The 21,176-nt window shown below is 47.3% G+C and overlaps 9 protein-coding genes across 9 annotated transcripts; 2 read left to right on the plus strand and 7 right to left on the minus strand.

Annotated features, from left to right (window-relative positions):
• Positions 1 to 30: 30 nt before the first annotated feature.
• GGS22DRAFT_158627 (membrane fusion mating protein FIG1) lies at positions 31 to 2,409 on the minus strand. Its single transcript, XM_047960673.1, has 3 exons — positions 1,638 to 2,409; positions 1,506 to 1,574; positions 31 to 1,411 (listed from the first exon to the last, which is right to left on the minus strand). Exons 1-3 carry the CDS (start codon positions 1,666 to 1,668, stop codon positions 711 to 713), a joined length of 801 nt encoding a protein of 266 aa, XP_047820602.1. The 5' UTR covers positions 1,669 to 2,409; the 3' UTR covers positions 31 to 710.
• Positions 2,410 to 2,868: 459 nt separating this feature from the next.
• On the minus strand, positions 2,869 to 4,969 carry GGS22DRAFT_158628 (alpha/beta-hydrolase). The gene is made up of 4 exons (XM_047960674.1): positions 4,212 to 4,969; positions 4,070 to 4,157; positions 3,667 to 4,019; positions 2,869 to 3,606 (listed from the first exon to the last, which is right to left on the minus strand). The coding sequence occupies exons 1-4, from the start codon at positions 4,357 to 4,359 to the stop codon at positions 3,404 to 3,406; spliced, it is 792 nt and encodes a 263-aa protein (XP_047820603.1). The 5' UTR covers positions 4,360 to 4,969; the 3' UTR covers positions 2,869 to 3,403.
• GGS22DRAFT_158630 (uncharacterized protein) lies at positions 4,966 to 5,608 on the minus strand. Its single transcript, XM_047960675.1, has one exon. It carries the CDS (start codon positions 5,452 to 5,454, stop codon positions 5,137 to 5,139), a length of 318 nt encoding a protein of 105 aa, XP_047820604.1. The 5' UTR covers positions 5,455 to 5,608; the 3' UTR covers positions 4,966 to 5,136.
• Positions 5,609 to 6,943: 1,335 nt separating this feature from the next.
• Positions 6,944 to 8,090, plus strand: GGS22DRAFT_186844 (uncharacterized protein; the record flags this gene model as incomplete). Its single annotated transcript, XM_047964512.1, has 2 exons — positions 6,944 to 7,296; positions 7,349 to 8,090. 2 exons carry the CDS (start codon positions 6,944 to 6,946, stop codon positions 8,088 to 8,090), a joined length of 1,095 nt encoding a protein of 364 aa, XP_047820605.1.
• Positions 8,091 to 8,514: 424 nt separating this feature from the next.
• On the plus strand, positions 8,515 to 9,486 carry GGS22DRAFT_199129 (uncharacterized protein; the record flags this gene model as incomplete). The annotated part of the gene is made up of 1 exon (XM_047966242.1): positions 8,515 to 9,486. One exon carries the CDS (start codon positions 8,515 to 8,517, stop codon positions 9,484 to 9,486), a length of 972 nt encoding a protein of 323 aa, XP_047820606.1.
• A 455-nt stretch (positions 9,487 to 9,941) lies between these two features.
• On the minus strand, positions 9,942 to 11,375 carry GGS22DRAFT_186846 (uncharacterized protein; the record flags this gene model as incomplete). Its single annotated transcript, XM_047964513.1, has 4 exons — positions 9,942 to 10,524; positions 10,575 to 10,951; positions 11,010 to 11,117; positions 11,184 to 11,375. The coding sequence occupies 4 exons, from the start codon at positions 11,373 to 11,375 to the stop codon at positions 9,942 to 9,944; spliced, it is 1,260 nt and encodes a 419-aa protein (XP_047820607.1).
• Positions 11,376 to 14,697: 3,322 nt separating this feature from the next.
• On the minus strand, positions 14,698 to 15,884 carry GGS22DRAFT_199130 (uncharacterized protein; the record flags this gene model as incomplete). The annotated part of the gene is made up of 4 exons (XM_047966243.1): positions 14,698 to 15,381; positions 15,459 to 15,608; positions 15,700 to 15,787; positions 15,869 to 15,884. The coding sequence occupies 4 exons, from the start codon at positions 15,882 to 15,884 to the stop codon at positions 14,724 to 14,726; spliced, it is 912 nt and encodes a 303-aa protein (XP_047820608.1). The 3' UTR covers positions 14,698 to 14,723.
• Positions 15,885 to 16,290: 406 nt separating this feature from the next.
• On the minus strand, positions 16,291 to 17,446 carry GGS22DRAFT_158635 (uncharacterized protein). Its single transcript, XM_047960676.1, has 3 exons — positions 17,313 to 17,446; positions 16,993 to 17,246; positions 16,291 to 16,928 (listed from the first exon to the last, which is right to left on the minus strand). Exon 3 carries the CDS (start codon positions 16,872 to 16,874, stop codon positions 16,305 to 16,307), a length of 570 nt encoding a protein of 189 aa, XP_047820609.1. The 5' UTR covers positions 16,875 to 16,928; positions 16,993 to 17,246; positions 17,313 to 17,446; the 3' UTR covers positions 16,291 to 16,304.
• Positions 17,447 to 18,484: 1,038 nt separating this feature from the next.
• GGS22DRAFT_158638 (cytochrome P450 monooxygenase) lies at positions 18,485 to 21,035 on the minus strand. The gene is made up of 6 exons (XM_047960677.1): positions 20,658 to 21,035; positions 20,356 to 20,608; positions 19,694 to 20,306; positions 19,494 to 19,627; positions 19,149 to 19,436; positions 18,485 to 19,086 (listed from the first exon to the last, which is right to left on the minus strand). Exons 1-6 carry the CDS (start codon positions 20,760 to 20,762, stop codon positions 18,914 to 18,916), a joined length of 1,566 nt encoding a protein of 521 aa, XP_047820610.1. The 5' UTR covers positions 20,763 to 21,035; the 3' UTR covers positions 18,485 to 18,913.
• Positions 21,036 to 21,176: the final 141 nt, after the last annotated feature.

The raw sequence follows: 21,176 nt of genomic DNA on the forward strand, positions 1-21,176 counted from the left end.
TCATAACATTCACGAAGTAAACACACCGAATTTCAAAAACCAAGATTCCATTCTCTTCATTGCTTCATTTCTCTTCTAATACAAAATCTTATACACAGTCCAACCCAGAAATGATCCAATCGGCATGGTTCATCCGAGTACTCCCCCTTTCGCAAATCAATCATCCGCCTCCATGCTCGATTACTTCCGAAAACTCGAGGCCATCAACCTGTCATCATTCCATCATTAACGACCCGACCCTCATATGTCTTCGTTGATCGATATTTCCGCTCTCATCAACCCATCGTATCTCTTTTTCCAGCGTAAAACACGAATCGGAAGAAGAGAAGAATCGTAGAGTAGCGTCAACGAACCAACCAAACTAAACCAAGACAAGGTAGATAGGTAAACAAAGCCGAATAGAGGAGAAGAGGAATAATAGTAGGTTTTAACAACAAAAAAGGCACTAAAAAATCATTATTTCACCCAGGGCCGCCCGTCTTGCTAACTCCAATTCCCAGATGCTGATCGATCAACAGAAAAAAGTTCGTCGCGTTCTTTAAAAAGCGGCCATTCCCATATACACAAGTGATTTTCCCCTCCGCCTCTGAATTCATCATCGTCCCGATACTTTGTTATTTGTTTTACTTTTTTCGCGTTTTCCAAATGCATGAATGACGTAAACCCCGGTATCCTATTCCCTTTCCCTACCCAGGGCTCCCCCCGCGGTCTTAATCCGCTAGTTGCGAGAGCACGCGAATACTCAATATCATGACGAGCAAGCCTATGGTGACGATGATCAGCAACGTGAAGCTGAACCAACCCATCACCATGGCACTAGTACCGATGCCAGACAACACACTCCCGTTGCCGAAATCCTGCGCTATGACGGACGCGGCCACAGACGCCGTGTGCTGCCATAACACGGAAACAAGCACGAAAATCGACGCGATGAAGATAATCGCCAGCGCGATCTGCGAGACGGGACGACTGGGAAACGGCTTGATCTCGCGGTCGGAGCCCTCGCTGTCCTCCTCCTCGTGCCAGCCGGGGAAGGTGGCGAGCAGCAGGAAGCAGACGAAGGCGAAGATGATGGCGATGATGATGAGGTAGGGGAACACGATCATGTCCTTGAACTGGCTCGCCAGCCAGATCAGGTTCAGCGGGTCCTGGTCGACGGAGACCTCGTTGGCGAGTGCCGTCGCGTTGTTGCTGCATAGCCAGGACCCGCCGTCTGGGTTGATGCAGATGCCGAAGTAGCCGACGCGCGCTTGCAGATGCGCGGACCCGACGATGTTGCTGATGGCTTGGTTCACGTTGTAGTCGACTTGCGAGGTGTCGGGGACGGCGGTGTATTTCTCGTAGTAGATCGAGAGGAGGAAGATGTCGGGGATGAGGGGCGAGGAGGATGAGCAGCCTGCTAGTAGGAGTGCTGTTTGGAGGGAGATTGTTAGTGATGCTGTTCTGGCTGTAGGTAGATAGGGGGTAGAGGTGATGGTGACGGTGAGAGGAATGTGACGACGTACATAATAATATTATGGAGACTGCTATTAAAATCATCAAAACATGGTGGTATCCTAGGAACGGTATGAACCCTATGGCACGATGTTAGTATGTTGGTAGGCGGCATTGCTCCTAGTATCTGGATAGGTACTCACGATACCAGCCGACTTGGAATTCTCCAGGCATATTTTCTGATTATTATTTTCCCAAAATCCCGAGGTAAATATCCTCTATCCACACCCGTCCTCCCGTGGAGCGACGGTGTGATTGAATGGTCTCACGCCGCAGCAGCGCTGGAATGTGATGGGATATCGGCGGCGTATATGGGATGCTCGAGATGGAATGCGGATGCAAGGTTGATCTCGAAAATCCCACGAACGTCTCGTTGGAATGTGATCGTAAATCGTTCACTCGTTGTCAACGTATATAAAACACTCGTCTCGTCGTTACTAGATATTCGTAATCTTTTCTTTGCTTGTCAGATCAATTTCCTTGAATAGGCACGTTTGAGGGTATCGTGCAGGTGCAGGTGTTTGATGATGGGAGAGAGATGAGGTAAGAGGTTAGATTTGCTTGAGATGGATGAATGTGAGTGAGGAATGGATTGGTATGGTATGATGGTATGATGGTATGGTATTGCAACTTAGAAATTCAATGATTTCCTTTCGGGACAACAGCCCTTTGCCCGTTCAGAAAGTCTAGAAGGAGAAGAAAGATAGAGTAGATTCGTTGTCATGTGTCTCTAAGTCTTCTGTTCCCTTTTTTTGCCCTTCGGGTACAAGAATTATTCTGAGCCTGAGTCTAAGAATAATAAAAAAAGAGGTTGGTAGATCGATCGAATGTATGATTCAAAAAAAATGCAGTGCATGAATGGTAAAGATTCTACAATTGGCCCTGCCACCAGGATTTAGACGATGAGATATCGGGCTTTCGTCTGTTCCTAAGTAAATAAAAGATGTGGCTGGGTCCGTTGCTGCAGCGATACCGCTAATTCTACTAGCCTGAGCCTTGATCGAAAAGTGGGAAATTCAGCTAGCCGCCAAGAATTTGGCAGGCTAACCTGTAGCTAAATGGCTACTTTACTTTTTGCTGGTGGTTGGTGAGTGATGGAGGTACCTAACTGGCTATGGGACCTTGCATCGGTGGATCTTGACAACCAATGAAACTTATCCAATGCAGTGCTATGCAACATAAATGACGTGGATTGTCCACATCAGCGAGCTAATGTTCGTTGCCGAAGCTCCGTCCAAGCCCGTCCAAGCAACTGCACCCCAATTGGCTTTGTACCTTGAATTAATCTGAATTAATCTTTTTTCTCCACGTCAAAAAACGCACCCCGCGAATGTGCGACCTTCACTTTTCCATCCTATTCTCATCCCATTCCCATCCCATCTCCTCGAATGTTTATGATTATCGTTTGCCCTACGCGCCTACATAAAGATCCCTCTCCACGCATCGACAGCGCATATTATAGCACGAACATGTGTGCCTGATAAAACGGAACTTTGATCGCCCTACGTGAAGCAGCAGTCGCCAAACATTGTTCAACCATATCCAACGGATTTTACCAGTTGTGAAATCATAAATGGTCCACTATGCACATTAATACCCCTATTAATGTCAACACCTCCACTTGGCACAATTCCCTTAACTCGTATCCCTCAGCACAATTCACTGGAACTAAAAGACAATAGTCTTTGTCGCCGAAGCAACGGTTCATAATTCTATGAAATAGATCTTATTCCAAAGCTGTGGTCGGTCATTACCTATTATCGAGGCACATATCTAATCCACTTGCATTTGCCATCTGAAAATCAGATCTCATCCATGGAACACTATTTACGGTTTATGTAGTCGACATAGCTCCGAGAAACACACCAAACATGATGCCAGACCACGCAACGAAGATGAAGCGATCGATTTAGGCCCATGCATTGAACCACCGGATGGCCTGGAAGAATGCCTCTTCTTTCCCGAACTTCTGCTGCGGGTCCGAGATGTTCGCTCGCACTCCGAATCCGTGTTGAGTGCCACCGTACAACGCAAGAGAGTAAGGGTGCCCGGTTTCGAGAAGCAATGCCTCAATCGCCGACCTCCTCGCGGCAGGCGTCATATCATCTCCGTCTAAGACATAAGATTAGTCCGCCAAAGAAATCTAGGAGTTTGGGAAGATTAGGTAGTTACCTGCAGCGGCGATACTTGCAGGACCGGTGATCGCCGAGATCTCACCATCCTCTAGTAAACTCGGGTGGGCAGCGAACCCAGCGGATACACCCTTTCCCTCGGCTAGTACGCGGAACGTGTATCGACCTCCGAAGCAGTAGCCGGTAGCGACCACTTTCTTCACGCCGAGTTCTGTGCGCAGGAAGTCAATGGCTGTCGCAATGATCGGGTCAGTTGCCTCGGGGCTATGGTCAGCCAAGAACTTCGTCACGTTAAAATCCGGCTGCCCGTTGATATCACCGGGGGCTGGTGTGCCGTTGAACATATCAGGCGCCACCGTGATATACCCGGCTCGTCCGAAGCTATCCGCAAGTCTTGAATCATGTTAGGTAAGAGTCTGCGCACGGAGTAGGTCCACACTAACAACTTGTTCTCCGCCAATTGAATCCCGAACACATCTGTCAGGTAGAGTACACCTGTCTCTGATGTGTTGCCCGTGACATACATGTTGACTTCGTCGAGGTCAGCTCGTCCTTCTCAATCAGCGCACGTATTAAGCTGCTCACTGTCATTGTAAACCTGTTCTTTTCCAACCGGCTCGCCGCTGTGAGCGATAATCGGTGTTCCCGTAGCAGGACAATCCGTCTGACCCAATGCCACTCCGGCTAAAGAGCTGACGCTCCAAAGCGCGAGTAAGGACGTGACTTGCACCATTCTGAACAGCGATCTCTATAAAGCCCTAAAAGTGAGATGGAGAGAGGAAATTCTCACTATCTCGCATATTTCCCTGGGGGTCATAGAGAAACCGGGATAATTGGAGACTCGATCTCGTAATCTAGCCGCCAAGCGATAAAGTTCGACAACTCCCCTTTTAAGCAAGCTTTAAGCAGGCCAAGGGCGGCAGATGTGTGGGGTTTCGTCCTCGGATGCTCTATTCGGAAGTCGACGTGCTTTGTCGGCTAATTGCCTATTCGCACGCCTTTTGAGTTTATCTGGTCCGTTCCATGGTCATGTCGGCTTTCTCCCGTTGGAGGGCTGGTTTCTTGGGTCTCGTTGACTTGGCAGCCAGGGAATTGACATCGACATGAAGATATGAATTGTCGCCCATGGTCACGTACGCAGTTTCAAGATAGAAGCCATCGTCGGAATTGTTTGAATTGACTTGTGTCGAGTGTCTACCTAGTGTAGATGGGGACCCAAAAGTTCCTTATTATTATCCAAACAATGCTACAAGCCATCATCGCGACGAGAAGATGCCCAATTAAGAACTTGGCCCATGTCGATATGCCTACGAAACAATCCATCCAGGTCGCGTCCTGAGTGGTGAACATAAGTTTTCGGTAGTATTCGAAGCCCATGAGACGGTAGACGTACGTCTGGAAGGGCGTGCGCTCGGACGGAGACAATGCTCTCTGCGGTCGGGATATCGCGTTAGCAATCAATTCATCTGAACCTTTCGCACGGACTTATCCTATCAACGAAGGGAGGTTGCTATGATATGAGCTTCCTCATGCGAATCACGGTCTTCCAACGTACCTCGAGGAGAGTATATACGTCATTGGCTAAGATATCCGCTTCCCAGTCTTGCAGGTCACAATGCCTCTTGAAAGCATCTCGCAGCTCTGGGATCTTCGCTTGATAGAGCTCTTTCCCACGCCAGAGGAATTTCTCGGATGCTTCTGGGTCGAGTCCCCGGTAAGAGAGGTATGCTCGGATCCAATCTCTGACGGAAGATGGCGATGCCCCTCTGCCCGGGCAACTGTTGGTTATCCGGGTACGGTCTATTGGATGTTCCCCCAGTGACACCATTCTAGGAATGTTGCTAAAAAGGTGCTAATTGGAGGTTATAAAAGGTATATGAAGTGATTCGATTATACTCAAAGGGAGATGCCATCGACCAGATTCTGTAGGTACTATTCACTTAATGATAGCTGACAAGATGTCTTTCTTTACTGAATCCGGGGAGCTTGACAAAGCGGTCTGAGAGAATAGGCAAGCTGCCTACTAAGGCCTTTGAATCTATATCCCACATCCAAAACGTAGCTACCACATCAATTTCGAGTTTCTGGTTAGAAATTCGCCAAATGACAAGTCGAAAGTTGTGATCCAGTAGCCAATCTACCTACTGAGCCAGTATTCAACACTGTTATAATATGATATACCTAGGTAGGTAGTATCTCGACAAATCATGCGAAACTTAATTGACTAGGTACCTAGTCCACATAGACATATGATGAGTGATGCATATGTGGTTATAGATATGTCGGACCGTAAGGAGTAAAGGAGTGCCGACGTATCACGAGGTTTAATAAATTGCATCAAGATATAAATGCCGGAGGTTGCACGACTTCCTTTTTTTCCATGAATTAGAACGTTCCCAACGGTAAAAGGAAACATGGCTGGTCAGGAACAGCAACTCTTCTCATACGATCAATTGAATTCATATGCATGTGTCGAATGCAAGGGGAAAGGGTAGAGAGATGTTGTGTGATATTCTCATGCTTAATGATATCACGAGTGTCAAATGGAATGATTCGGAGTACGATATCAAAAATCCCAACGAATATTATATTTCCGGGCTTTTGAAACTAGGTATGGTCAAATATCTTAAAGTACTAAATGTGTATAAGAAATCGCCTCATATACCTACCTAGGTAGCAAGGATACTCGGGGGCTTCACTTCGGTCAAAAATCATGGCGATGATATTGTTTTGTAGGAATTGGTGTAAACTCCTCAAATCGAATGTTGTAAAACTTGGACATTCAAATATCAGAGGTAAGAGAGTTGATCTATTATTAGAGTCAGTTTCTGGGGTATCTTAGTTTGGAAGGTAAAGAGAAGTTGTTGGAGCCTCATATAGATGCTATTTTGGAAGCTTAACACATTCGGATCAGGGGCAACGCTCCTTCGCATCCTCAACGTTTATTAATCTAGAACACACAAGCCACAGACAGCCAACATACCCATGGCAATTAAGAATAAAGATCAAGCAAAGAAATCTGGGTTTAATTAACTATACCTGGGTACTTTCCTGGTTTGGCTGGAAGCACCACATGCACTTCTCGGCTACTATTGGCGACTCGGGATCTGATTTAATGAGGATTTTAATTCAAAAAGCCCCAGAGGATGAATGTTTCAACATCCGCCTTCCGATCGAGTCTGCTGATAGGAGCCATGCAAGCCTGTGAAATCCAAAATGAAGCGTGCAGGTGGTGTTTATATATCTAGTAGACCAATGCAGCCAGCATCTGGAGGACTTTGCAACCTGTAGTCGCTATCATAGCCACTTTGCTCATCATGAGAGCGTCCATTCCTTACTTAGTTGCCGCACTGGCTGCGAGCGTAAATGCCAAAGACGAAGGAACATACGCAATCCTACGATTTAACAATGTAGCTGGTCAATTCTCTACTCAGGGGCAAATGGACCCCATTGTGAGTCCCGGTGCCAAGTCAGCGCATATGCACGGCATAATGGGAGGAAGCAACTTCAACCTCACCGTCTCCGGAGACCAACTCTTGAAATCTAAGTGTACTAACGCGAAGATCCTCAATGACAAGAGTAACTACTGGGTCCCTACTCTATGGTTTCAATCTCCTGCCAATGGTACTTTAAAGAAGGTCCCATTGTATTACATGAACGCATACTACAAGTAGGATTAATACCGGATCCATACTGTTTACTTATTTCTAACATCGGATTAGGTTCGATGCCACCAACGATCAGATTAAGGCCTTCCCACCAGGTCTCAAGATCGTTAGTGGCAATGCCACAAGAAGAAACCCGCCAGCTACAGGCGCCTTCCAACTCGACCCAACTAAAGGGGCAATACAACCAGTCCAATGGACCTGCCCCACTCAAAACAACAACGTCGCGCGGTACCCACCAAATTCCGACGGGACGAAAGCGGGACTACCCGACCCGGGGAATCTCGGTAGTGGGGCCGGGTTTCCGGTAGTAAACTGCGACGGAAATTCCTCGCCCCTGAGACAGGACATCCACATGCCGTCCTGCTACAACCCCAAAGCCGGAATCAACGATTACAAGAACAACATGGCGTGGCCGACCCCCACCAGTGGCGGCAAAGCAGACTGTCCCAAAGGCTGGACGCATGTCCCCCATCTATTCATCGAAGTCTACTACGACACGCCCCAATTCCAAAACGCGTGGGACCCGAACGGCAAGACGCAGCCGTTTGTGCTATCGAATGGAGATAGGACGGGGTACAGCGCTCACGCGGATTTCATCTCGGGGTGGGACCAGAAGACGCTTCAGACGATTATTGACGGGTGCAATGCTGGGTTCAACGGCATGGACAAGTGTCCGAATATACCGGGCGGTCTCAATACTGAGACGTGCCAGATGCCTTCGGCGTTCCCGGGACCAACTGCGGAGTGGGTGAAGCAGCTTCCTGGTAACAATCCTTTGTCTGGTTGGGGGGTGTGATTGACTGAACTGTCACTTTTCACTTCGATACTGTAGATATTGCCAGTCGATAGGTCGTTACGTGTCAGCTATTTACTTCATGTATATATTTCTTGCTGAGATAGGCATTGGTGGGAACTAGCTTGTGTTTGATCCTTAAAGGTTACTTGACTTGGGTTTTTTTCACCGCATTTCCGATCCTTTGTTATGCTCTTTGTTCAAGTCTATTTGTGTCTATATGTAGTGAAACTGTGAATTCTAAATATGAAACGCAAAACAAGGGCTTTGTAATTGTAGAAAGTTCTTAGTTGGTGTATCTAGAAAGCATTGAGATATATATAGGCAAGATAATGTGTAGTCTTGTCGGGAGAAGTTCACTTGAATGATATTTAATGCCCTTAACCTAGTAAGATTAATAAAGCTAGATCATTAGAGTTAATTCACAATGACATCCTCCCCACCCAGCCCTGAACGTAGTTCCCTCGGTAAACGAAATGCGGACGAGATCACTACCAATGAAGTTGAAGAAGTGGTAGCTGATGCTCAAGAAGAGCCAGAATTTAAGAAGGTCAAGGTAGACCATATAAGCCCGGCGCATAAATTATGGGAGATTGGAATGGAGATTCCACAAGGGAAACGACGACCACATTTAGGGAAGTTGACACATGATAGCGAGTCAGGAAGCGGTTCAATAGAGGACCCTAAAATCATATGGCTTGGGAAGGTACCCCATGATTCCAAAACGAAAAAGGCAAATGAGGATATCGCTCGGCGAGCTTCGTCCCGCTTGGAGACGATTACTCATGTCTACATCGTATGTGGAACTCAGTCCAGTAAATTCGTCGACAGAGATGGGAAGAGAATTCATTTATGGTATCCCGACGGCATACATTTCCAACATAAGACAACGGCGGCGGATCCCCATATGTTCCTAGCCTTCGGCACCAAGCCGGATCATGTAGTCCTGTATGGTTACATCAATGTCACAGTCGACGAAACCGGTAAACCGACGGACTTCGCGACGTCGCGGAATGAGGATTTTGTTGTCGATGGCGACGATAGAATCTTTGAGCTTTTTCCGTATGAATATGAAGAGCATGATTGCAGTCCTTACTGCCCTAGGCATAAGAGCGGCGAGGAATCGATTGATGTCTGTGAAGACGCACAACCTAGAAGTTGTCGCCTTCATAATACGGATAATCTTATCGACCACTTTTGCCGTCGAACGCGTTGGAGGACTGAGATACTGGGAGATCATTATTGCCCTTGTTACCACGATAAAGATGGACTTCTAGATCACTATTGCCCTTGCCCTCATGATATCAAGCGATTGAGAGACGACGTATGGCATCATTGTCCGCATAAGATCCCAGCCAAGGCTAAGCACACTCATTATTGCCCATCTTATCCGTTTTGAGGTACCTACGTAGTATCTATATTGCATTGTTAAAGAAAGTATATAATAAATTTTATTTATGTTTAGGTGTTAGTATATCAGGATGTTCGGCGTATTGGTTACTTCAAGCTAGGTGGGGAAATAGGTAGATACTTCTCTCTATTGAGAAAATAGTAGGTATGTTAGCCATATTTATGTCTACCTACTACTTATAACATGCATGGTGTGATGGCCCCCTTTTCTGGCCGCCGTAAAGAGAAATGTAAAATGACGTATGACTTACCTTCAGAGGGGCGAGGGATTCACCTACATATTGAAGACAAAGGAGTGGGGTGGTAATCCTTCAAGACCTGCACATGATTTGTACTGTTTGAATCACTAGGGCGGAGGTAAGGTCAATTCTATCAATTACGCCGTAATTTTACTTGACGCTCTATGGGTATCGCTCGCTTTCATTTATTTCTTTTCTTTTAAATTCATTCGTCTCTTTCGCCGGGTTCCCTGTTGCGGACAGACCACACTTGCTTCACCACAATACCGTTGGGTGCTATCGGCAATGACTGCGAGTGAACGCTATCCCTATTTCCTGTACTGATAACTGTCCGTATTCCTGTCTCGAGGCCCAATCGAAGGTCAGGCATCGTTTCCGAAAAGTCGCTCTCGGCGCTCTGTTCTAATCCTGAGGATTTGGTACTGCGTATCGACCTTCCATCATCGTCGGCTTTCCGTGATCGCTCGAGGTCTATGCGGTTAAGTTCCGTCTCACTTCCATCTCCACCGTTGGTCCTCAACAGACTCTTATCCCGATTCGTGGTGTGGCGTGAAAAAGGATTGGTGCCGCCGTATGTGTACTTCTGTGGTGTAACTGATGTCTTCTTCGCTGTATGAAAGCGACGAGAAATCCGTCGGATCAGTGGTCCGAGGGCCATAAGAGATGAGCAGATAAGACCCGAAGCCGACTCAGCCTCTCCCCAGGCGGCAACCGAGACGAGGTCATATGAAAAGTCCACGGTAAGTTTGGCGAAGAAGACCATGCGACATATGGATATGATGCAGGTACTTTTCAAAGTTAGTGACATACACCATTGCGCAGACAAGAAGATACTCACAAGAAGCCCAGGCCAAATATTGCGATAACGGCCCACTTCCGCTCCCTTTTCAGGTTTAATCTCCACACAACAGGAATCGGAAGCAAAAGAACGATGAGATCGGTTACGATATTTCCGACCGCATTCATCCATCCGAGGAGGTTGCTGTCTAGGCATTTGCCCCCTCCACTATGGTCCCAGTAACTGTAGATGGGGGTGCAAGAAAATATGAGAATAAACTCTTGCGCAATGACCCAACCGCCGACGAGAGCCATGGCAACAAGGTAGAATAAGCGATAATGGGGAACCTCCTGGATCAACCGGTAGTATTGGAAGAATAAGCTGAACTTAACAAACATTAAAGTCGTGGCGTAGGTGACGGTTAAGAAGTAAAACATCTACGCAGTATGAATTAGTACGTCGCGACTCAGTCGCGTGGAGAGCGTTTGTCCTTACCTTCCAGAAGTTGGTGAGTTCCTCCGCATCTCTTATGTCCCATATATGAGCCCCGAGTCCATATCTCGTATGCAAACATTGCACTATTCCATTCGAAATCATACCAATCTGTTAAGTGAGGTTAGGAATATGCTGATCTAAGACATAGTAAGTGGGTGGTTTCAAGAGGCTTACCGTGCCAGCCATTGCGAAATAGTCATCGAGCCAAAATTTGTTTAAAACGAAACGTCTCGTGTATAATCGAAAGCATACGGCCGTGGTAGCGAAGGCCATACACAGCACCACGGCCGTTATGGCCTCGCCGCTGCGGTTGTCATGGGGAAGACGTTCGAATGTGGCGGCGTCTATGCCCCAATAGGTGCTCATGCTGGCTGCTTAGTCCCCCGTGCCCGTTAGAGCCCAGCCAAAAGTTCGAAATAGTCAGTCGAATCGGTTTCCATAACAGGGCGACCTTTAAATCATCGTTCAATTCGTTTATCGACGTAGTCTACGCGAAAGAGAGATGAAGGGAAGGAAATAGCAAAAGCGATTCATCCGTGCGCCGCATGGGTTTTTGGACTTCCATGTGGAGTCCCTGTCTTCAGGTTGAAGTTCTGCTTGCCTAGTAATAATAGTAGACGTATTATTGCCTCTTCGCAGTCTAGCCCTGAGATGATCCCGAAGCTAACGGGATTGGAGGGTATGACGGGAATATAAGAAACGGCATAATACCTAGTACATAGAATGTAGGACCCGAACTTCGAATATGGAATCCCATGCGACCGGAGCCGATGGCCTGGAGCCCATTATGGGGGTAACTCCATGGCAGCATGGTCACAGCAAACGGTTAAAGACAGGAATTGGCGGGGGAAGTACTTGGCGGTCCAGTGCAGCAGGTCTAAGGTACAGTCGCGAAACAAGCTATGCCATTTACAGGCGTGCGCCGACAGATCTTTGGCCGCTTTGATTTGATGCTATCCGCATCGAGGTCTAGCTTCAACTGTAGCAGTTTCGAACTTTGGAGTTCGTTTCTAACCCGCTTATGCGAACTTATCACTCTGTCACTTTTTCTCGCGATATTGCAGTTGGCCACTGGTGGCAGGCTAGGATAATTGCAATGAAGATCACCAAGAGTCTAAGACTGTTGAATGCACAGAGAGACGGCGTACTATGTAATAGTAAGTACCTACCAGGTAATAAGTAAGCAAGATGCTTACGCACGCAGTTGCATATTTCAACCCATAGCGGGTTATGTTTACTGCATTCGATATCGTTTCCAGGTGCCCGTAACACTGAGAGTTACGCCGAATAATACTATGCGCTACAGTATGTAGTGCAGCCTTTGGCATATTATCACGAAACTTTTATCGTCACCTACAGAAGCATGATTAAAAATTTGCCTATTGGCTCTCCAAAAGTACCTGGTTGCCGGGGGGTGGAAATTCTTCTAGAACGGGGAAGCGGAGAATGCAGTAGTTAAGGGGCAAAAGGTGCAAAAGGTGACATTACGGGAACTGTTTCCAAGATTCATAACAGTCTCTTTATGACCATTGATACGAACCTATGCATGCTTGGCCTATCATACATAATTCTCCAGCTAAGCTTTTCATTCGGACGCTTCAGCGCTCTTGGGTGACTTTCCACGTGCAGGTAATAAATCGCTTGCATGATGTTATCTTACTTGACAATCTTACCGACCAGGGCTACCAGGTACCTAGGTAAGCTGCTAAGTTTTAAGATGTTCAAACCATGGACGAAAGACAAGCGGTTCTGGGGGAGGATATGCGCTTGGATCGCCCGTAGTGGAGATAGGGACTTCGTCAGCTCGTCTTGGCGACCTTATCCATGTCCCTCCCGCACAAATCTGGAGAGATCTTCGAAGGTTCAAAACAGCGATGGGCGAGCTACCGCGTATTCATTTCCACCCCAGCCCTACGATACTCAGAATGATGGTACGCATGGACTTCTAGAAATATAATCCCGACTGGACCTAAACTAGCGGTGCGGCGTCTTATCTTCTTCATAAGTTCATCCAAGCCTGGGTATTCTCCATAGGAGACAGATAGGTAAACAGCTCGGCCTTAAACATCATTCGATTATTGAGATATTATGGAGATGTCTCCATTTGAATCTATCACCTTTTGAGTACAGCGTAAGTATGTCCATGGTAAAGAATTTCTATCGGCCGTATCTGGCTCGGGGACGGAGAGATTTCGCTCAAAAAAGAATTTCTAATTCTTGATACCTGTCCCCATTCACGTCACGCGACGCTCGGAGCCGGTAAAAAGATGCAGCACACTGTCACCGTCGCAACCAATCTGCCGGCACCTAATGATATTTACCGGTACTCGAGCGTTTTTCCTATTGGCGTTTGCCCCGGATCAACATATTTATACACCCTTTTCTTCTTTTCTTGAACCCGTTCGTTCCATTATTATCATAACTTAGGAAGCTTCTAATAATTGTCCGGATTTCTTGTCCTTCTGTTCCGAAGATTGATAAAATGCTGTTGTCTACTTCATAGGCTGCCCAGAGGTGCGATTCCTCCTTTTGGTAGGGCTTCGTGTCTAATAGACGCCATAGAGCTACCTAAGACATACTAATACCTACCTGTAACCTACCTGCCTAGTAGAGGTAAGTGCATACAATGAGAAGAAGTTCGCTCATAATCATCAGCCAAGCATGCTTACAGCTTCCCCGCGACCTCTCAACCCGGAATTTGGCTCCTGAAGGAATCAAAAACTCGCCAATCTAGTATTGACAATTCAATGAAACTTCAAGTCGCATCAACCATCATCGTGTCTTCTACTCCGCAATCATTGCTTACTATTCTTATACATCCCATCCAAATTTATCCGACTATTCACATCAGATTCCACATTTCGACTGTTTAGGGGACTGCGGAGAGATGTATATTACAGAAGCACATTCTTCTCGATTGGCACCCATATGGTATTACTCAAATCATATACCCAATCGTTCTCATTGTCATCTCTACAATCTTTACTAATGCTGCCCGTCTGGTTGGTCCACCATCAAATTCTGCCACCATTCACAATGATTTCCTGGTCTCTAACTACTACCCCCTCTTTTCTTCGTATCTTGCCTTTGCTATTTCCTTCCCAAGCACAGTAACGCGGCTCTGGCCGCCTCGGATTAATCACTCTATGAAGTCATTTATATATCCGAAGAACTCATTCGTACATAGTTCTTCAACCGAATGAGGCCGTCGACTGGCGCAACACCATCTCCGAGATGCTTGGCTTTTGATCGATTTCGTAATGACTACCGTTCCTCACGAGTACCTCTAGGTAGGCAAGCAGGGCCTAACCATTAGGTACTAAGTTTCTAGCAAATTTGTTGGCTACCTACAAGACAGCGTTATTTCAAATTCTTCCCCAAACTCATTCTAGCGCGCAATGCTACCTTTTTTAATCTAATACTATCGAACTAGGGTGAATTGAGGTGGCGCATCTATGACATACACATCTTGAGGTTCAACTCCTCGACCTTCTAATAATTAACCTACCTAGGTATTTTTCAAATCCGAGCTGAGCGCTTCCCACATACAGGCTACCCCTAAACCCCACTAACGGCAACCGCCACCTGGAGAAAGTCTAGGTTAATAAGGAATCATAACAACCTTGGAATAAACAAGAGAGTTCATAAAGATCTTAATGTTCTAAGATACCATCAGTAAACGTACATGGCAGTTTACAATGAAATATGAGAGCCTTACTCGATCTCCAAGTAAGCCTCACCCTTTGACTGGCGCCCGCGACAGAGATCTGTCACTCGCCATGGATCCAGAACCTTAAAGATCAGGGGCCGTATGTCTTTCGGCGGATCAGGCCCTTTTACCTCCGTCACGCCATCGCGGGAAAGATACGTCGTGGTATCGGCAGGGAGGAAAGGTGCCGGATGCCGGATATTCCACATAAACATATTGATAAGCATGAGGCTCGCCTCGAAGACGTAGAATGGCCACTCGGTGCTAACCACAGCGTTGACGGAGTGTTCCACGCCACGATAGATAGTGCGTATTAATATGAGCCCGACGCTTATGTATAGCGTAACAAGATTATTCTGAATGCCTCGGGCGCCTGCGATGCCGGCCTGTGCGCATCGCCGGTGGAAATAGCCAGCCATGATCAGGAAAGATATGACGATGACAATTTGGAGGACTAACGCCGACCACATCAAGCCACTGCCCACTGTAGGGTTGCTTTTTGGGTTAGCCATGAAGGATGCCGCGATGCCGTTAATTCCTTCGATGACCATAGACAGTAAGGCGAATGTAGAGAGAACTCTCCCGGGTTCCATGGGCGAAAGATAGGGGACGTAGTAGAAGATGCGGCCAAGTATGTCGTAGTTGGCTAATGATAATAGGGGCCTAAACCACAATTTCTTCGTCAATAGGCCTTGTCTTTTCTGTGATTAATAAGGACTGTGGATAGATTATGGACGTACGGGCTAACGTAGATGAGAGCGACGCTCACGATATAGGGACCTAGCTGATCGTAGTTACCAAACGCACCATTGATTCGAAGTGCGAACCCAATGACATAGAGAAACCCGCCGACGACGAATAGGCCTGTTATTTTGAAGCACCTGTAGCGACTAGCAACATAGGATGAATGTTAACATCACCTGCAAGCCAAGATTGACATCATTAGGGGATAATATCGGAAAGACTTGCAAGCATTGCCACAGATGTATCTGCGCCGAGATGAGAAACGCCAGTAAGAAAAATATCGCAGCGCCCTTATTAGGAACGTACACCCAAAATGATATGCCCTCTTGATTAGAAATATAATGTTAGATTAGCTATCGGCTAGAGTACTTAATAATGGAGGCCTTGGCCATAGAATGCAGCATACCGTATTTGTTAGTCATTCTTATTAGGTAGGTAGTTAAGGATTCGCTATGAGCTATGAATCAACAGTTCATTCCAATATCGAATCTGCCCTTTTTACGGCTTCTCAATTCTCTTATTTAAATATCATTAGCCTCCATACTATTCAAGCATATCCGCCTGGCCCCTTTAACACCGGCACTGCCACGGTAGGACCTCCGGAGCCCTAGGGTTGCGGACCAAAGAGTGGAGTCCAGAGCTTCAGGAGTGACCTCCGGAGGCCGAGGCCGCCATAGAAATCCCTTTTTAACTTCATACGAAGTACATCTTGAAAGAATCCAACACTTCCACTGGTTAGACATTCCGACGATATGAAGTGATTCAAGAGTATTTCGTAGGTAACTAGGTATGTTCATATCTTCCTATCCCCATCCCCCATCCCCCATCCCCCATAGCCTCATTTAGTCCTGATATTTTTTCAATACACCCGACGCGCAAACACCAATAAACACCACCAAGCCAGTCATAATCCAAAGCGACGTCACAAAGAGCCTGCTCCTTGTCGTACTCCCAATCCCCAGCGCAAATGCTACCCCGAGAATAACACAGCTAGAGATAGCTATCAGGAAAACCCCGATCGGTCGAACATACACCCCGTAAATCAACAAGATCACAAGTGGCACTGCGGCGAGACAGAACGCCGCAATCCACCACTTATTCCTGTACGCCCGTTTCCCAAGAGTGTTGCTTTTCACCCAGCCATATATCCCAGACCTAAAGCTGTACTCCTCGCGGGTCAGGGGTGCATCGAAGCGCACAGTTCCGCCCCTTAAACGTTCCCGGACCATATCTTTCACCTTCGCGTCTTTTAGTGCATGCACATCAATATCAGAATTGGGGAGTTCTGTGTTCATAGCGTCGGCTAGTAAGATGACCGCTCTCCATCCCTTTGGGGTTTCGGGTTGGCCTTGAAGAGGGAGCTTGAAATGGGCCCGGAGCCACATGATTGAGATCCCGATGGTCCATACCATTAGTAAGACCGAGAGGATGAATAATTGTGCGAAGGAGAACCCCCATTGGTATTCCTAGTTGGTGGTGTTGCGTCAGCGAGTTTCAATGGATAGGGGTGGCATATGAAGGGTCTCATACGTTTAATACTGGTTGACAGCTGCCGTTGCTTATTATATAACTTAGATCATATGTCCGATTCGACGCGAGGTATGTTAGATTCGTTTGGTTCTGGAAAGGCTTTTGCCCATTAGATGGGTCGGTCCACTCGTTCCCAAAGAGATCCCCTGGCGGTATGTAGTATGCTGAGATGTTAAGGGCTGGGGCTGGAAGTTGCTTCTTATTCCAATTAGATTTGGTATCGTTAGTGCCTAAAAACCCATAGGAAGAAACATCTTCATCCATAAGTCAGTGTTGAAGAATTATTACTTTGACTAGGTACCTAGTCTTAGAGCGCTTACAGTCTGATACATTGTTCAGGAGATTACATCTATCACCAATGCAGCGATAATTTGAAACCCAACCGCTGCCCTTCTGAAGCAGTGGATCGACTTCATAGATATTAAGAGGCCATGTGATATATGCATCAGTTGTTAGGTTGATCCTATCACCATCATGGACAATGTACGCCAGTGCCTTGAAATCCGAAAACGGAATCAAATTTCCACCTTCGCCTTGTACGAAGGCTTCAGTCACTGGTGTGTAACCCGTCATAGCGCTAGCAAGCGTGGGGAATACAAGGATGAAGATCATCGCTGTTATCATGAACACCATTGCGACGATAGAATGTAGACGTCGGTAGGAGATGAAATCTTTCGTGAGATCGACCACGGAAGATAAAGTAGGCTCCTTATGAAGGAAGATACGCCAGAATGTCCGATACGTGACCGGAGATTTATCCATAGAAGTCGTGGTATATTGTGCGAAAACGTGCCACGAGAGCATGGCGAGCGCAACTTGTCCCACGCGACCAATGATCTGGATGGAGGTCGATTAACACAGGATGCGCCCGGAAGCAGTACGTTGACTTACGACATCCCAACAGATATCAATAACCTTCGCTACGGTAAAATTAAGTGTGCCAAAAACCAAAGTGATTTCAAAGAATCCAGAGGAAGACCAGTCCCAGGCATTGTAGCTGTTTGCATAGGGGCTGAAGCTACCATCTGGTTGACATGCCGTCTTCACGGCACTTGTGTAAAGAGAGGTGACATCGGGCGAGCTGGCGAGTGAACCGATTGCGACCAAAAGAACGGCGATCCAAAACAGATATAAACAAATGAATAAGAGTTTCCACGATTTCTTGGACCGTAAGTCTTTCAGTACCTCTCCTGTGGTGCGTTTCCACTCCCGTGATATCCATCGGCCTGCGCGATGCACTCCCGTCGATTTCTGCGGACTAGGAGCGGGATCTAAAAGAAGCGGATCGAGCGACGGGTGGGTTGACAGGGAGGAGTCGACGGGTCGCATCTTCGTGAATTCGGTACCACATTACACGATCGCGTTAGGTCAGGTTTAGGTTTGGGCAAATATAACGTTTTGTTTTAAACATCATCTAGAATTAGAGAATGCAAATACTCTAGAGATTTTGTCAGTTTGGATTCCCTTACTACGTCAGTGGCGACGATCATCTCACGGCAATTAATTGTAAACGTGCTGCCTGAAGAATTTTAAGGCGGTTTCTCCGGGGAGTGCTGTCAATTTACAGGCCTATTGGCCGCTGTAATATTAGGGAATACAGCCACCTGCAGTCAGCTTATAATCCGTAGGACTTGATGCATTCCATAATTCAGCTTTCAAGGAATATTTACCGGGACCTAGCTGAAAATAAGTCGTCATTGGGTATGCGATTCTGGCAAACCACAACACCATCAACTAATCCGAATACGAATCACACATCGTCTTCGTAAATCAAGTAGGTACCAGTTCCTCAAAGACCTACATCCCTAAACCGAACCCGCCCATCTAGTTACCTTTTAACCAACCATACCCCCAAGAAAACCCGCGCCATTCATGAATTCATAGCTCGTGCTACACCTCATCGCCATTAACCCGCCCCCTTTTACTCCTTTCCCAAATCAACCCTACACCCCTCCGCCGGCCTCAGAGAAATCGTAACAGCCTGCCTCTCCTGCCCAACAACCTGCACGCGCTCACCGACCGGGATCCGAATCAACGGGAACCGCTGCAGGATACGCACGATCGCGTACGCGCCCTCGGTCAGGGAAAAGTCCACTAGGTAACAGCCAACGTCAGCACACGAAATTCCAAGTTGTCAATAGAGGTGGGCATCATACTCCCCAAACAAACCCTCGGCCCACCCCCGAACGGCAAAAACCTCCAGCCGCGATGCGTCGCGTCGTGGGAGCGGAGGGGCTCTTCGTTCCAGCGGTCCGGGCGGAAGAGCTCCGCGTCCATGCCGTAGAGGTCGGGGCGTCGGTGGATGCAGTACGCGCTGTAGAGCACGCTCATGCCTTTCGGGACGACGATGGGGGCGGTGCCGTCAGCGCCGCCGCCCGTGGGGAGGGTTGTGTCGCGCAGGGCGGTGCGTGAGATTAGGGGGACTGGGGGGTGCAGGCGGAGGACTGTGCGCGTTAGTTCGAGGTTCGAAACTTATATGGGGGTTGGGGGGGGAGACTTACCTTCTTTCACGACGTTCTGCAGGAATGTCATCCCGAGCAGGTCCGCGCGCGTGAGCGGGGCAATGGTCTCGTCGACCTCGGCGACTTCTGCTCGGAGTTTCTCCATGATTTCGGGGTGTCTTACTAGGTTGAAACTATTGACATGTAAGGATTAGGCTTTTTTTTTTTGGCTCCATCGATTTGGTTAGAGGGTTGCTTACAAGGCCCACGATAGGAAAGTCGCGGTGGAATCTCTGCCCGCGGTGAGGATGTTGATCGCTTGGCCTCGTAGCATGTCGCGCTCCGGGTAGTGTTCCGCGACGACCTTTAGGAAGGGAGGTTTTTTCGAGCTAGGTGCGTCGTCGGCCGTTCCTGAGAGGGTCTTTTTGATGATGTTATCGGCGAATCGATGTACGATGTCGCATGCCTTTCGCAGCCGCTTACCGTCGACTAGCCAGTACAGTTTCTGGAACTTTAACCTCTTGCCCGATATGCTTTGCGCCAGGTCAAATGCACCTTCGAAGTCGTGGCCTACGACGCTGGAAGATGGTCGCTGGCTCCATACGGACTCGCCGAACAGGAACTCGGTTGTTACATCGAGTGTCAAGCGGAAGAATAACGGCTCTAGATCCACCACGTTCGTCCCATCGTTGGCAATCGCTTCTAGAAGATTTTCTACATGTGGTCTGTAGATGTCTAGGTCTTCATAGTGACGGCGATAGAAGTGCGGGCGTAGAATATCTCGCGATTGTTTCCAGATATCGCCTTCCTGGAGGAAGATCCCTTCGCCCAATAACGGATGGAAGATGGTACGTCGGAAACCCAAACCCCAATCTAAACCAGGTTAACATCGGCACTTATGCGACTCATTGAACTCGCTCACCTTTGAAATTAGTTGAGAGTATGGTCTCGATGTTATCTGGCTCGATAGTGAGGATAGATGTGTTCGTTCCTACAGCTTGGCGGAAGGTATTTCCGAGTCTGCGAAAGTTGTCCAAGAAGAACTCCATCAAGCGCATCTCATCTGATGCCTTTAAGGTCATCACCAGCAGATCTATTCCTAAGCGCCATCTGTTCGCCTGCGGAAGCGAGTCGTAGGTGCATGCTTCCCCTCCTTTCGCAAACGATACCCTTGTCTATCCAATGTTAGACTCGGTATCCTTTCTTCTCGCCCAGACAACTTACTCTTCTCCTAAAAAATATATACCCGGCTCTGTAGAAATAGAGAGCAACCGCTACCAGAACGGGGTAAAACCAAATATGCATCGTAATAGACATCGTGATAGACATTAGGTATCTATTTAGGTTGGGTATGACATTGGATTAGCTTGTAATGAGGCTCTCGCAGACTTGGCGGCTTGGTAGGCAATCTAGGTATAAATCAGATCTATTATAGTAATTAACAAGATATGGTTGTGGAAAGGATTTGTGGTGCTACGTTTATTTCCATTAAGAATGATTTGCAAACCCGTTCCCATGGTTTTGACATTCCAAGAGCGGCCGCGGGAACTACGGGACTGCGGGATTCAAGGAAATGTCGCAATGAGGAGGTGCCCTACTTTGATCGTGCATATTGTTAGCTGCTTGTTTAGGATCGCTTACCATTTGGAGATAGGTAGCCCTCCTCCGGCGTCATTTTTTGAAAAGAAAAATGATTTATTTCTGCAGGTGTGCAGGCGATAGTCAGGAGTTGTGCGAATCAAA

The sequence above is a fragment of the Annulohypoxylon maeteangense genome, assembly GCF_022496945.1.
Source record: "Annulohypoxylon maeteangense strain CBS 123835 unplaced genomic scaffold GGS22scaffold_5, whole genome shotgun sequence".
Lineage (NCBI taxonomy): Eukaryota > Fungi > Ascomycota > Sordariomycetes > Xylariales > Hypoxylaceae > Annulohypoxylon > Annulohypoxylon maeteangense.

Excerpts from the sequence above, each read along its gene's own strand:
- GGS22DRAFT_158638 (XM_047960677.1), bottom strand. The coding sequence starts at position 20,762 with ATGTCTATCACGATGTCTATTACGATGCATATTTGGTTTTACCCCGTT. Across the intron at positions 19,628-19,693 it reads ACTTTCCTATCGTGGGCCTT|TTTCAACCTAGTAAGACACC; the intron begins GTAAGCAACCCT and ends ACATGTCAATAG. Across the intron at positions 19,437-19,493 it reads GCAGAACGTCGTGAAAGAAG|TCCTCCGCCTGCACCCCCCA; the intron begins GTAAGTCTCCCC and ends TAACGCGCACAG.
- GGS22DRAFT_158627 (XM_047960673.1), bottom strand. The coding sequence starts at position 1,668 with ATGCCTGGAGAATTCCAAGTCGGCTGGTATC. Across the intron at positions 1,575-1,637 it reads ATTCCAAGTCGGCTGGTATC|GGTTCATACCGTTCCTAGGA; the intron begins GTGAGTACCTAT and ends ATCGTGCCATAG. Across the intron at positions 1,412-1,505 it reads AGTCTCCATAATATTATTAT|CACTCCTACTAGCAGGCTGC; the intron begins GTACGTCGTCAC and ends CCCTCCAAACAG.
- GGS22DRAFT_158628 (XM_047960674.1), bottom strand. The coding sequence starts at position 4,359 with ATGGTGCAAGTCACGTCCTTACTCGCGCTTTGGAGCGTCAGCTCTTTA. Across the intron at positions 4,158-4,211 it reads AGAACAGGTTTACAATGACA|TCAACATGTATGTCACGGGC; the intron begins GTGAGCAGCTTA and ends ACCTCGACGAAG. Across the intron at positions 3,607-3,666 it reads TGCAAGTATCGCCGCTGCAG|ACGGAGATGATATGACGCCT; the intron begins GTAACTACCTAA and ends CTTATGTCTTAG.
- GGS22DRAFT_158630 (XM_047960675.1), bottom strand. The coding sequence starts at position 5,454 with ATGGTGTCACTGGGGGAACATCCAATAGACCGTACCCGGATAACCAAC.
- GGS22DRAFT_158635 (XM_047960676.1), bottom strand. The coding sequence starts at position 16,874 with ATGGTATGGACCATCGGGATCTCAATCATGTGGCTCCGGGCCCATTTC.